Genomic DNA, 14,629 nt, shown 5'->3' with positions numbered 1-14,629 from the left:
TAGCTTTTCTTCCTGCCTCTGTATTACCTAATTCAGCAACATTTCTTTTTCCTTCATGTGCCCACATTTTCCATGTTTTTTTCTCTACTGTGTCTTTCTTCACGGAGGATGCTCTCCTTTCCAGCCCTCTCTCAGATGCACTGCTGCTGGTGAAGATAATAAGCTTATGAGAAATACCCTGCTGAGACAAACCAATGGTCCCTATCGCCCAGCAGTCAGTCTTTGACAGTGGAAATAGAATATGTCATTGAGGGAGAGTAGTTAAGTTAGATCACTTTCTATAGACCATTCCCTTTCTAATGTCCCATCATCCACCATCACTTGATTGGAGACGTCAGAAAGTGTATCCCTAGCCAGTCCTTTTGTAATCCATTTCAGTAATGTCCATGAATTTGTCTAATGCTTTTTGAACTTGCTGATACTGTTAGCCTTCACAGTGGCAAGTTTCATTACCTGTTGTATGAGGAAGTTTTGGTTTGGTGTTTTGGGTTTTAAACTTACTTTCATTTATTTTGAATTGCTCTGTGGTTTAGCTGAATAACAGTTCCATGTTTAGCTTATCCACTCTTTTGATGATGAAAATCTGTCATATCCCTTCACAGCCTTCTTCTCTCCAAACTGAAGTTTTGGAAGTTTTAGTCCTTCCTGATAAGGCTTGTGTCTGACACCCTGAGCATTGGTTGCCTTCTCTGTATCAGCTTTGACTTGACTACTTCAGGTGTGGAGACTAGAGCTTCATAGTACTCAAGTAACGGTCTCACAGGGGTTTTATATAGCAGCAAAACAGTGCCCTCTATTTTTCTTTATGCTCTTCCTGATGAAATATGTCCAATATTACTTGGCTTTTTGGGTTGCTGCTGCACATTAAGCCATAGATTTCAGAGGAATGCCAACCATGCCCACAAAATCACTTTCCTGACTTGTAAATGCTATTTGCAAATTCAGCATTGTGGAAATCTAATGAAGAGTTGCGGGGTTTTTATCTTTAGGTTCCTGATCTTACATCTGTCCACACTGAATCTCATGTATCACCTTCTTGCACACTTACTCAGGCTGATGAGGTCTTTCAGGAGCTGATAACCATCAGCAGTGAATTTCACTATGCAAAGGAACTTGCTATCAGCTATGAACTTAGAGATTTCAGTGTTCACTACCTCTTACAGATAATTAAAAATGATGAATAAAAGTGGTCCAAGCACTTCTCCATGGAGTACCCTACTTTTTGAATTTTCTTCATGGTCATTTAATCTGTTAAACCCTATCCTTTATTTTCTGTTACCTAACCAGCTTTCAGTCCACCAAAAAACCTTTTTTTTGACTCCCATGACAACTTTATTTCATTAATAATGTTGCTGTGGAATGTTACAGGAAGGCTTTTGGAATAATTATATGTATTCTCTTACATATGCATATTCTCTTACATAAATTGTTACATACAGTCCTCTGTATCAGGGACTATAGTAATAGGGCAAGGGGTAATGGGTTTAAACTGAAGCAGGGGAAGTTCATGTTAGGTATAAGGAAAAGTTCTTTACTGTGAAAGTGGTGAGGCATTGGCACAGGCTGCCCACGGAACTTGTGAATGCTCTGTTGCTGACACTGTTCAAGGTCAGGTTGGACAGAGCCTTCAGCAGCCTGGTCTAGTGGTAGGTGTCCCTGCCCATGGCAGGGGGTTGGAACCAGATGACCTTAAGGTCCTTTCCAGCCCAAGCCATTCTGTGATTCTATTCATATTCTCTTTATTTACATGCATGCTGACAGCTTCATAGAATTGGAGAAAACAAGTTAGTGAGGATTTGCTATTGCAGAAGCTCTGCTGGCTTCTGTAAAGGTTTTTATCCTTATGCTCCATTAGTCTTTATTATACCATCTTGCAGGAGACAGCAATCAACCTTCCCAGTTTATAGCTCCAGAATAGGTGTTTTTTCCGGTATGACTGTTTCATAGAATCATAGAATAGTTAGGGTTGGAAAGGAACATAAGATCATCTAAGCTTTACACAGAGTGAAATTGCTGCCTGTGGGTGTATTAACCTGGGGTTTTGGGGGTTGGTTGTTCTTTTTTCTTAGATAATTTTTAGGATATCCTGTGAAGATGCTCAGAAGCCTTGGTTCCTAATGTAGGTTACATGGAATCTGCGGCTTGGGTTTTAAATTTTGGAAACTTTTAGTGAAGCTAAGTTTTTATGAAAAATATTCCTTTTACAAAATGAAAATTTAACTAATAAGAAAACAATACAGGAGGGATACATTTTAATTTTTTTTTTCCAGGTTGAAAGCCTGCTGATACTTTGTCCTCTTTCCGTCTTTTGTGAGCAGGCAACAATCTTAACAGAGATTCCAGGCACAAATGAGGGATGTCATTGTCTTAAAGCAATACAATACATGGCAGCTTATCTTTGTAAGCACCCATTTTCACCACTGCAACCTTGGTGAAAGCTGTAATCATTGGCATTTCTTAATTTCCTATATAGCTGTGTAAGAGGCTATACAGGTTTCAGTCAACATTCATCCTCTAGCTGGCAAACCAATCAGTTACTTGCTTCAATGAGGTTTTTGCATGTGACATGCTGGTCACAGCTTGGATGTAGATTTTCCATCCAGAGTCGCAGGCTTGGACTACAGAGGTCAGTTTTAGCAAACAGACATCTAAAAAATATTTAGCCAAGTAAGTAGGTTTTACTGTCTGATAAACTGGGTAGCTGTAAAACACTGGTAGAAAAGTTACAAATTTTAAGTTTATGCAAATGGCAGGGACAGATTTGACTATAAACCCTATTACTTAATTGACTTGGTTTAAGTTTAGTCTTGTATTTTTGAAGCTATTTAGACAATTAAAAAAATCACTTTGAAAAAATGGTCCTTGCAGTCTAATACAAAACTGCCATAGGAAGAAAAAAATTAAAAAATCTTCTGGAAGATTGTATTACAAACCATGTGAAAGTTATAGTGGATAATATATATTATACTAGTGAAATTTCCTTTTCTCAGTTAATGACATATATCATGGCATAGAATCATAGAATGGTTTGGGTTGGAAAGGACCTTAAGATCATCCAGTTCCAACCCCCTCCCATGGGCAGAAATGCCTCACACTAGACCATGTTGCCCAAGGCTCTGCCCAACCAGGCCTTGAACACTGCCGGGGTGGAGCATTTACCGCTTCTCTGGGCACCCTGTGCCAGTGCCTCACCACCCTCACAGTAAAGAACTTCTTCGTTATATCCAACCTGAACTTGCCCTGGTTTAGTTTATACCCATCACCCCTTGTCCTATTGCCCAAGGCCCTGATGATGAGTCCCTCTTCATCACCCTCATAGGCCCCTTTCAGGCACTGGAAGCTGCTCTGAGGTCTCCACGCAACTTCTCTTCTCCAGACTGAACAGCCCCAACTTTCTCAGCCTGTGTCCATATGGGAGGTGCTCCAGCCCCTGCTCATCTGGGTGGCCCTCCTTAATATCTGAGTAAGATAAGTATCTGGGAAAGAGATTGTTATGTTCTGTACAGCATATTAAAGTGTTCTGTGGTAGAATACTAGTAAGCCCAAATAATCCATTTCCTATATTCATATAGGTAACCTGGTTGTGTGAAGGTTACTTTAACGATATGTATAGATATATGCAATTCACCGTAAGAGTATTTGCTTACAATGGTTTAAAAGAAAAATTTGAAAGAGAATAACAAAGCTGAACAATAATTAGTGCTGAAATTGTTGTGGCATTTCTAACTGCTCTGTTTCAAAATTATTTCACATACTGCACAGAAACTGTTTGTCATAGGGAGGGCAGACTGCCCCTACAGACTGCATGCTAGCAGAGGAGATAGAGAAGAAAGCTGGATGATGTGGAGAAAAGCAGCCCTGGCTCCATCTGCTGTCTGCTTTTTCTCTTCTTTTTTTTTCTTTCTTAGGCCATCCAGGGTAGGGAGGTCCCGTCTTTCCTTGAACACAAACTGATGTTTTTAAGATCCTTTTTTTCTCCTTTGATCTGTCATTGAGATGGTTTCATTTTGGGAAAAAAAGATCTGCTTTGCCTTGTGTTTTCTGCTCACCATTGGTAGTTTCGGTCTACATTGTTCTTACCAGCCACAACTCAGATTAAGTATGAACAAATTTTTTCTTGTCACCCTCGAATCAAGTTAATTTTGTGGCCTTCCCCTCTTCTTGATCTGTATTAGTGAATGCTCTACGGAAGCACAGATGCAGTTCTAGAATCATTCCTAATTCTTAGATGTATGCTTGTATCCACTTCAAGTGTTAGCTTGTCATTTCTTCACAGTCCTTGGAAATAGAAAGGATATTGGACCAAGGCTAAGGAGAAGAGTCTGAGGGCCTGAAGTGTTACAGCTTGTCCCTGTTCTTCTCTTTGATCTTCAGAACCATTTTGGAGACTGCTCTCATTTGTGCCAAAATTTCAGTCATAAAGGCATCTTTTTCTGCCTTAATTGTGTACACTGTAGCTTGGCTCTCCAGCCAAACTGCATTTGTCCTTTATTTAGAGTCTTAATGAATTTAAATGTTTTGCTTGAAAATTGTCATTTACTTGGATGTTCAATGCACCCTCAGCAAGTTTGCTGATGACACCAAGCTGTGTGGTTTGGTTTATACGCTGGAGGGAAGGAATGCCATCCAGAGGGACCTCGACACGCTTCTGAGGTGGGCTGATGCCAACCTCATGAAGTTTAACCATGCCAAGTGCAAGGTCCTACACCTGCGTCGGAGCAATCCCAGGCACAGCTACAGGTTGGGCAGAGAAGAGATTCAGAGCAGCCCTGTGGAGATGGACTTGGGGTGCTGGTTGATGGGAAAATGAACATGAGCCCTCAGTGGGCGCTTGCAGCCCAGAAAGCAACCGTATCCTGGGCCGCATTAAAAGGAGCGTGACCAGCAGGTCGAAGGAGGTGATCCTGCCCCTCTACTCTGCTCTTGTGAGACCTCCCTTGGAGCATTGTGTGCAGTTCTGGTGTCCTCAACATCAAAAGGACATGGAACTGTTGGAACAAGTCCAGAGAAGGGCCATGAGGATGATCAGGGGACTGGAGCACCTCCCATATGAAAACAGGCTGAGGAAGTTGGGGCTGTTCAGCCTGGAGAAGAGAAGGCTGCGTGGAGACCTCATAGCAGCTTCCAGTATCTGAAGGGGGCCTATAGGGATGCTGGGGAGAGACTCTTCATTAGGGACTGTAGTGATAGGACAAGGGGTAATGGGTTAAAACCCATTAACAGGGGAAGTTTAGGTTGGATATAAGAAGGAAATTCTTTCCTGTAAGGGTGGTGGGGCACGGGAATGGGTTGCCCAGGGAGGTTGTGAATGCTCCATCCCTGGCAGTGTTCAAGACCAGGTTGGACGAGGCCTTGGGTGATATGATTTAGTGTGAGGTGTCCCTGCCCATGGCAGGGGGTTTGGAACTAGATGATCTTAAGGTCCTTTCCAACCCTAACTATTCTATGATTCTATGATTCTATGATTCTATGTTGTGTTTTTTTTTTGTTTTGTTTTGTTTTTTTAATTCTACAAACAGCAGAATTTTGCATTCCCAAGAACTTCCCAATTGGCATTACTGGAAATACTCAAATTTGGAAGATGGCTGCGAAACAGAAATAACACTTCTGAGTATATCCTAGAGTTTGGGAGTTTTGGCTCTACTTCTAAACCATTGTTTTGTCTCAGTAACAGGACTCAATTAAAATTTCCAAATGAAAAGTCTGACTGGAGATTGCAAAAATACTGAAAATACAAAGCCTATGTTAAATACATATGGGCAAGAATGCAAGTAAGACTTTAAACTCACTGATCTTTGCGTTCTTAGCTCTAAAAAGTAGTGCTGAAAGCTTGAGTCCTGGCTAAACATCAGAAACAAATACTGTGCCTGGGATTACTAGAAATTCAAACTTTCTTATCTAAAAATTAATAATGAAAAAGATCATTTTTGCAGTATATGTTTTGTTGTTTTTTTTTTTTTGTCTGGAGTTTTTCTTCCGGAAAAGGAAGATCTATTCCCAAGAACCCAGAAATCTCAAATGTAATAGGGAATTAGTAATGCAAGTTAGGCCAGACATTCAGCACACTAGAAAATACTACAGTTTGTATTTCCTGATGTGTTTGTGGCATGAGAGGCAAAACCATTTTTATAGTATATAAGTTGAGTTCCAGCTTAGATGCCAAAAAATGTTATATTTGGGTGATCCTACCACATGACAAAGTGGTAAAAAACCTCAAAGCAAACTAAGCCAGAAACACAGTTGTGGAGATCTTTGACAAATGTCTCCATTGACATAAGAAGTGAATTACTTTTCTACAGCTTGCTGAAATAGCATGTTTCTGGATTTTTGCAATCTAGAAACTAATAATTAGACATTCTTTTAAACAACATCCACTATCATCAATAATTAAGATTGGAGATCAGTAAGATTTCTTTTAAGGAGGGGGTTATGTGCTGAAAAACATACATTTGATTGTTCCCAAGCTGCTTAGGAATACTGGTTCAAGTGCTTCCAGCTGTACTGGAAGAGTTGGAGTGATACAGCTGTAGGAATCACCAGCTGCCTTTTACTCAACAGGTCTGCAAATAAGGAATCCTGTTTGTTGAAGTTGTTCCATAGAGACTGATGAATGCTTTAGTGGACACAGTTCATGAGCCAGATCCTGTCAAGGAAGAAAAAGATGTCTTAAAAAGTTAAATTTTATTCAGTCCAAAGTACTTCCCCTGCAATCCTAACCATGTACTAAAAAAAAAGAGTCAATAATCAAGTTCAATATTCTATTAAACATTATAAATCATTAATATTATACAAAAGAAATATATTATTTGTTAGCCAATTTTCAGTAAGCAGTCACACACAAAATGAATCAGTTAATTTAGAGGTGTATTTGTATATTCTACTCTAGTTATGTCCAATTTTTTTCTTATGTTAGTGTTCTCCCGCATCAGATTTTTCTTCATAAGAATCAGGCAGGTCATGTTGGTCAGAACCTCCAGGTTAAGGTAAATGAGCATGTTATTTGAGGTGGTCTTCAAACTCAAGGATGTGTTGCATCATGCTCAATTCATTTATTCCCCAACATATCTATGCAAAAATTAGAATGAAAAGCATAGTATTACAAATAAATGCTAAGAAGGGGTGAGTGGTTCAGTTGCTTATTTTAAGAGCATCTCTGGCATCTTTGTTTTTTAAATTTATATTGAGGATTTTTACCTCATAGACTCAATTCAGCTTATTGGTTGGTTTGACCTCTTCTCCTGGATGTGTTGTTTCTTTCTGCTGAAGCTGTTCTGTGGAGGCTAAGGTTATTTGTGGCAGTGTTTTCAAAGCATACTATGTGTCTTTCTTCAATTTCTAATTCAGCTGCATTGCATATTGAGGTTATCTTTCATTATACAATATAAGCAATATGTGTCAGTTGTATATTGGCATTTGTGTTGCAATCTACTTTGTTACAACAAAACCATTTAAAATATCACTAAGGACCATATCTAGAAATTGACATGAGCGAGACTCGACCCTATTCAAAATACTATACAACTGTATCAAGAGAAGCCTGACCAGCAGGTTGAAGGAGGTGATCCTGCCCTTCTGTTCTGCTCTCGTGAGACCCCACTTGGAGCACTGTGTGCGGTTCTCGTGTCCTCAGCATAAGGACATGGAGCTATTGGAGCAAGTCCAGAGGAGGCCACAAGGATGATCAGGGCTGGAGCACCTCCCGTATGAAGACAGGCTGAGAAAGTTGCAGCTGTTCAGCCTGGAGAGTAAAAGCTGCATGGAGACCTCAGAGCAGCTTCCAGTGTCTGAAGGGGCCTACAAGGATGCTGGAGAGGGACTCTTCATAAGGGACTGTAGTGATAGGACAAGGGGTGATGGGTTTAAACTGAAACAGAAGAAGTTCAGGGTAGATATAAGGAAAAAGTTCTTTACTGTAAGGGTGCTGAGGCACTGGAATGGGTTGGCCATGGAGGTGAATGCTCCATCCCTGGCAGTGTTCAAGGCCAGGTTGGACTGAGTCTTGGGTGACATGGTTTAGTGTGAGGTGTCCCTGCCCATGGCAGGGAGGTTGGAACTGGGTGATCTTATGTCCTTTCCAGCCCAAATCATTCTGTGATTCTAGTAATACTTTTCTTGAAATTCTTTGCAAGTAGTACAACATATAGCAAAGTATAAGTGCTGTTATGCATGCATGCTGTTATGTATGGGTGCAGTTTAATCACTTTGCTCATTTGTTCTGTTTCAGACGGTTCGCCATGGCTTTCCTTACCTACCCACTGCCTTAGCTTTTGACCCAGTGCAGAAAATCCTGGCAATTGGAACAAGGACAGGAGCCATACGAATGTATCCTTTCTCATTCAGAGTTTGCACCTTTTTTGTGTATTTGTAATACATTGACATGAATCATCTTCTACAAGCACTCAGGTAAGGTTACAGTTTATATTGTTATGTTCTACCTCATTTTGCTTTACTGGATGGACTAGAAAAGAATGTGCTGTTGAGGGATAACCATTAGTTCCTTCAGGTGTCCAAAGAAAAGGTTTTGCTTGAGTTTTTGGTGTATGGTTTTGGCATATATTGCTAATATAAACTAGAATTAATTTTGAGTTTCAGCATGAAAAGTAGATGCTCTTCAGTACATAAAGGTAGACTACAAAGTGGTGATGAGCAAGTTGTGAATGTTGTGCTAGCAATAAGTAAGTTGGCTGGCTGCATCGCAGCAAAGAACTGTGGGCATCTTCATTCTTGATATCTAGGTATGAGATATTGTTCATACTCTTCCAAGTGAATGGTGGCAAAGAAGTGATTTTAGGGCAGAATCACCATTAGAGGAGAAGGTGAAACACTCTGAAAATGCCTGTTCCTTTTCATTAATTATAAAGGTACATCAGTGCCAGCACTTCATATATTTTTTTTGTATAGTAGGAATTTAAAGTTGGAAGTCTACACAGAATGAATTGAATATAAATGTAATGAAATATCTGAAAATTTTGAATAAAAAAAATTAGAGTACTTAGATGTGTATTTCAAAATGTTTCTCTGCATCATTTTCTTAGTTTGTCATGGTTCAAATGTATTCAAATTTAGTGAAAATACATACAAAGGAGGAAAAAGGAAGAAGGAACATTCAGAAAGGTTTAGAAGTTACAGGATATGGAAGTAATTAACCAATATTTTTTACAACCTTTTTGTAGCTAAATAAATTCTGGGTATAAAACAGCAACCTAATATTTTCTGGTTCTTTTGCTACCACTGTTCCCAAGGTAACTATAAACCTAATGAATCCAAATACAGGTTACAAAGTAAAGAAAATCTTGTCCTGGAGACGTCTGTGCTTCGTGTAAGATGATTAATACTTAATTTCCTCTGGTTTTTGGTGCTTTTGTTCTTGCATTTTTCATAAGCTTTATTTTCTATTTGGTCCGGCACTTCTCACAAGACTCAGCTAAACCTCTAGTTATGTGACAAACTTTGCTTTAATAGTTCTACTCTTAATATTTACTTGTATGAATTAGATTAAATATATTCTTTTTGATTTCAAAGAGGAAAATCCCCTTGAATTTGTGCAGTTGTGGGAAGGTGCAGGTGTAGTGGTCATGTTTCCTGTAAGCTGTAGCTTTGTCTCTGGAAGCTTCACTGAGACCGCATATGAGGGAGGGGGTATTGCGTATTTCATGGTAATTTAGATGTAGGAAGAAGACCTTGCAGAAGATTGACTTCCAATCACACCTCTTCTTTCCATCTCAGCAACCTGGATTTTGTAGGGGCAGTACTGTTTCTGGCTAGGCATCACATATCTTTATAAATTCCTCCTTTGAGAAAAATGTAGGTACAGAGCCTGAATTAATGCAGATTTGTGTAGAATTAAGTTAAACCTGCATGTTCCCTGCCACCGAAATAGAACATGCAGTGGATAATGACCTATATGCCTAACTTTACATAAAACTATCTATACATCTTCTATGGAAATGGATTATAAAGGTGAGAAAAAGAAGGGAATAAAAAGTTTTTTAAAGCACCCTTCCCTTGACTATATATCCTCTCCAGCAATCCCCTACCTCATTCATAGAAAATTTGCTACCAGTTCTAGTATCTGAATCAAAGAAGAGCATCAAAATTACCAGGGATTTTTTTTGTTTTTAAAGTGTTGTCATCTCATAACATAAATGCTTCTCAGCTTGGGCACACAGAACCTGGTTTGCTTAATTAAGCTGGAAGCTGTGCTTTGAAGACAGAGGGTGCCATAAAAGGAATTACTTATTCATCTTAACTAAGGCTTCTCTGCTTGGTTCTGAAAGCTTCACAGAACATCTTGCATTAAAAGCCTAGCTGTGGACTAATAACTGCATTTGTACACAAGGCTGAACAGTAATCAATGAAGCAGGCCGAGGACCACAAACACAACACCATTTGTTTAAGCCAGTCTTGCTGCAACCATTTGTACTTGTTGAAATTGGGCAATAAAATTCAAGTCAAGATGGAACAGGTTAGCATTACATCTGAAAATATAATTAATAATGGATTTTTTTTAAGCAAACTAAAAAAAGTTTGATTTCAATGGCTCTGTGTCTTCCACAGTATCCTGTAAAATACAGAGCTCTATAATTTCATTCTGATATCAATGTGTTAGGTAATGAAAAGAGAGAATTTGTTTCACACATACGTTCTGTTTGGCTGCTTCTGAACAGTAGTATGGATGGACTGAAAGGACAAACTACCTTTGCTGTTGTCAGAGAAATAAACTGAATTATTCAGTTGTTTGTTTATTGGTAGCACCAAAAGGGCTTTTTTTTTTTGGATCAGAGTGTTTTGCTGGGCAGCATAAAGGCATAGCAAGACAGAATTCATTCATGTAATGATGTAGACCAAGTTTTCCTGTGACCAGCGTAAGCCTTATCATGGTATTGATGCTTCCCTGTCTTTCTAAAAGATTCATAAAGTATTGGTATTTCTGTGGGTCACAAGTTAACAGCTCTCAAGAGATAAGCTGTTTCCAAAGAAAATGAAGCATGTACCTCTGTACATGTTGTGAGTTAATGGTTTGCATCTCACCTTCAGGTGATCATTTCAAATGATCCTGTAGCAGTACTAAAGCTGACTGTGCTGAACTGGTCTGAAATAGAGTATATTATTCAGAAGTCACCATTAGAGAGTACACAGATAAATGAAAGTTCATGTTGGTCTGACAGTCAATTTGTCTTCTCCTAGATTTCTTTTTCAGGCTGCTTTAGATGCAACTGCTATAGCTTCTATAGCAGTGGGAATTGCTGTTGCTGTGCTCTACTGATCCTAGTAGTCTCTGTGGGATTCTCAAGGAACTTCAAACAACAACATAGGTTTTACCTATACTGATGACTGCTGAGTACTGGATCCTCATAGGAACAGCAATGCTCCAGCCCACAGAATGAGAGTGCACTGCAAATCATTGATGAAAGAGTATCTTCCTATTACCAACACAAGTTAAAATCTGCAAGTAAAGGGCAAAAGAAGCCCTCTTGAGACAGTTGCTATGCCATCTGGTCATTCTTTTACCTTGTCCTAAACACAGCAGATTTCATTTCCCTTCCAAGGACTTTTTTCCTGTTTGAAGGCTGTTCCCAGCTCCCATACCTTTGATCACTGCTCAGGTCAATTCTTGATACCACTCTACCTGCACTATCTTTGCTTTAGGCAAGCACATTTAGATGAAGAGGAGCTATGAAATTGAATTCATTTTCTTATTATCTCCATGTCCTCCTTCCATAGTCCCAGTTCAGAGAACCTTCTGACATTGCTCACAATAAAATGAAGTGTGCAGTCTCTGGTTACTATCAGAGAAGGTTCCATGTCACCATACAAGGGAGCAAGGAATTAAGAGACTGTCAGACTTAAGTCTCTCATTTCAGAGGAAAAGGAGAAGTCTGGGGGTTTGTTACATTCTCAATCTGAATAAATAGATTGAAATCAGTGTTGTGAGCAATCGCAGAATGGTTTGGTTTGGAAAGGACCATAAGATCATCTAGTTCCAACCCTCTGCCATGGGCTGGGATGCCTCACCCTAGACCATGTCACCAAGGCTCTGTCCAGCCTGACTTGAACACTGCCAGGAATGGAGCCATGATTATTCCAGTATCAGATCTGAAGAAGTAGCATGTGGCTCTCAGATTTCTATACTGTCATTTATTCAGCTCACAAATGCTTGTTAAAATTCATTTTAGGTACTTTCTGGAGTCACCGAGTCCTTTCCTTTGGAATTCCATCATTTCAAAGATGTGCTTAGCCAGTACAGCCACCTACTTCAAATACATAGAATAGGGTATCTACATATTTTTGTACTGAGGTGCTGATTAGTTGGTAGTCAGCTGCAATAAGAAATTCTGAAAGAGACTCTTCTGCAGATATTATGGTCTTTGCTTATTAAGAAATGAAAGTTTGTCTTACCCAGTGCAAAGAAAACAACTTACTGGGTCCAAAATGGACTCCGCACCAGTGAAAGCTTATTTATCATCAATGGGTTAAATTGGTATATGTATAATTATGTATTAGTGTTGTTTGTTGTCATTCATACATACTCTTTAGACTGATGGGCTTCATATTGCCATGGATGCAGGTTAGGGGGCATGTAAATCTTCATTTTCACTCTTTGTTGCTTGAGCAAAAAAGTAAGCTACCCAGAACTCATGCAACATGACAGGTTCCTGTTTTCCTATGTTATGAGGTAATACAGTAGCCATTTTATACTGAAACAAAATTATTCTCACTAGCACATGAAGCAGAATTGTTGCTCTGCCCCCACCTTTCGCTTAACTGCATGGCCCAGACACTTTCATTGCTCTGACTGTGGTGCTCATCACATATTTCTATAAGCAGACCAATTCACTAACCTGGCAAAATACTTGTTCTTCTTTGCTGTGCGTAGTTGGGACTGGACAGAGAGGGAGATAGAGGAGAAATAGAAATGTTGGCAGTAAGAATTGGCTTGTTTTACTGTGTGAAACTGCATCACAGAATTCAGCTATGGCACAATGCAATTGTCCATGAAATTTGCTACAAAATGTAGAAATAGCCTTTCAGGTTTGTGTGGTATGAAAGATGGCCTAGCTTTTGATTACATGTAAAAACTCTTCTTCTTGTAAAGCTATCTGCAAATCACAAGGCTCTGCTCAAGGAGATTCTGCTTTAGGATCATATTTGAACTAATTTTTCTGATCTGTTTTATGGATTTCTTTCAGTGCTTTGGTAACAAGGGTGATTTCTGAACTTCAAATACAGTACAGAAATACTTACTTTAATAGGTACATTTTGAGATAAACAAATGGCTTCAAGATGGCCAAGAATGCTAACAGCACCCCCTGTACTCAGCACTGGTGAGGCTGCACCTCAAATCCTGTGTTCAGTTCTGGGCTCCTGACTACAAGAAAGATACAGAGTTGTGGAGAGGGTCCAGAGAAGAGTAATGAAGCTGGTGAAAGGCCTGGAGCACAGAACTTATGAGGAGCAGCTGAGGGACTGGGGGGGGTTAGTCTGGAGAAGAGAAGGCTCAGGGGAGACCTTATTGCTCTCTACAATACCTGACAGGAGGTTACAGTGCAGTGGAGTCACTCTCTTCTCCCAACTGATAGGGCAGGACAAAACAGCCTCAAGTTGCATCAGAGGAGGTTTGGATTGGGTATTAGGAGCAATTTCTTCCCCTAAAGGGTTGTCAGGTGCTGGAACAGGCTGCCCAGGGCAATGGAGAAGTCGCTATCCCTGGAGGTATTTAAAAGACATGTAGATGTGGTGCTTAGGGACATAGTGTAGTGATAGACTTGGTAGTTAATGGTTAGACTTGATCTTAAGGGTCTTTTCCAGCTATATGATTCTATAAGATTATCTCAGCTCTTTCTATGAAACAGACAATCATATATTTGATTCCAGAGTTACTATCCCAAGTAGAGGAGAAGGTGAGATTTAAACCTAAGATAGCTCTGTTGAACAGCGTGGATCCTCAGCAGCTGATGTACACATACTGACTATATTACTGGGAGGTAAAACTGAGGCTGTTTGTGTGCTCTAGTGAAAAATCAGGCAGAAAACCCAAATAGCACTAATTAAATCGTTGCCTGCAGAGTTCTGAGGAGGCACGGAATTCTGCAGTAGTTAAAGGAAGTGAGGTAAAGAATGTTTGACATCAGGTTGGATGTCATGTAAAATGAGAATGTAACTTGAGGTTTTGGTCTGTGAGAAGGATGGCATAACATATAAATATAAAGTGTGACAGATTTACTGTCCCTGGAACTGCTGTCTCTTGATCTAAACAAGGTTTCAGTAGATCTTTATCCTTAAAATAAGCCAACTGTGTTCCGTGCTGTTTACTCTATGTGATTTATTGGGCAGATGGAATGGGGGAAGCACAGGCAAGATCATAAACCCGAAGTTCTGTTGTTTGGCTTGGAAGAATCATTGATGAATTTCATCTTTATCTCCCTGTAGAATATATTTGGGATTTTTCCAGAGCACTTGAGTGACTCAGGAACACAAACCTCACCAAGAGTCAGTAGTCCTCATATAAGTTCTTTTAAAAATTCCCATGGGAATCAACATGTACATAGAAGTGTACAGATGTATGGATAGCCAAGTAGGTTATTGCTGAAATGAATTTATTATCAGTCAAGAATAAAAACCATCATAA

The 14,629-nt window shown here is 39.5% G+C and overlaps 2 protein-coding genes across 9 annotated transcripts in view; one reads left to right on the top strand and one right to left on the bottom strand.

The window, feature by feature from the left end:
• HGD (homogentisate 1,2-dioxygenase) overlaps positions 1–14,629 on the bottom strand; it is a 339,522-nt gene that overhangs the window by 157,455 nt on the left and 167,438 nt on the right. The window lies entirely within an intron of this gene.
• STXBP5L (syntaxin binding protein 5L) overlaps positions 1–14,629 on the top strand; it is a 190,148-nt gene that overhangs the window by 12,519 nt on the left and 163,000 nt on the right. For all 8 annotated transcript variants that reach the window (XM_062618662.1, XM_062618680.1, XM_062618688.1 and 5 more), the window contains exon 2: positions 8,225–8,322. In XM_062618662.1, coding sequence (XP_062474646.1) covers positions 8,225–8,322 — 98 coding nt within the window. The remainder of the gene's footprint in view (positions 1–8,224; positions 8,323–14,629) is intronic.

This window comes from Pezoporus occidentalis, unplaced genomic scaffold, assembly GCF_034315485.1.
Source record: "Pezoporus occidentalis ecotype Australia unplaced genomic scaffold, CSIRO_AGI_Poc_V1 ctg104, whole genome shotgun sequence".
NCBI lineage: Eukaryota > Metazoa > Chordata > Aves > Psittaciformes > Psittacidae > Pezoporus > Pezoporus occidentalis.
This window is presented reverse-complemented; position numbering and strand designations above follow the sequence as displayed.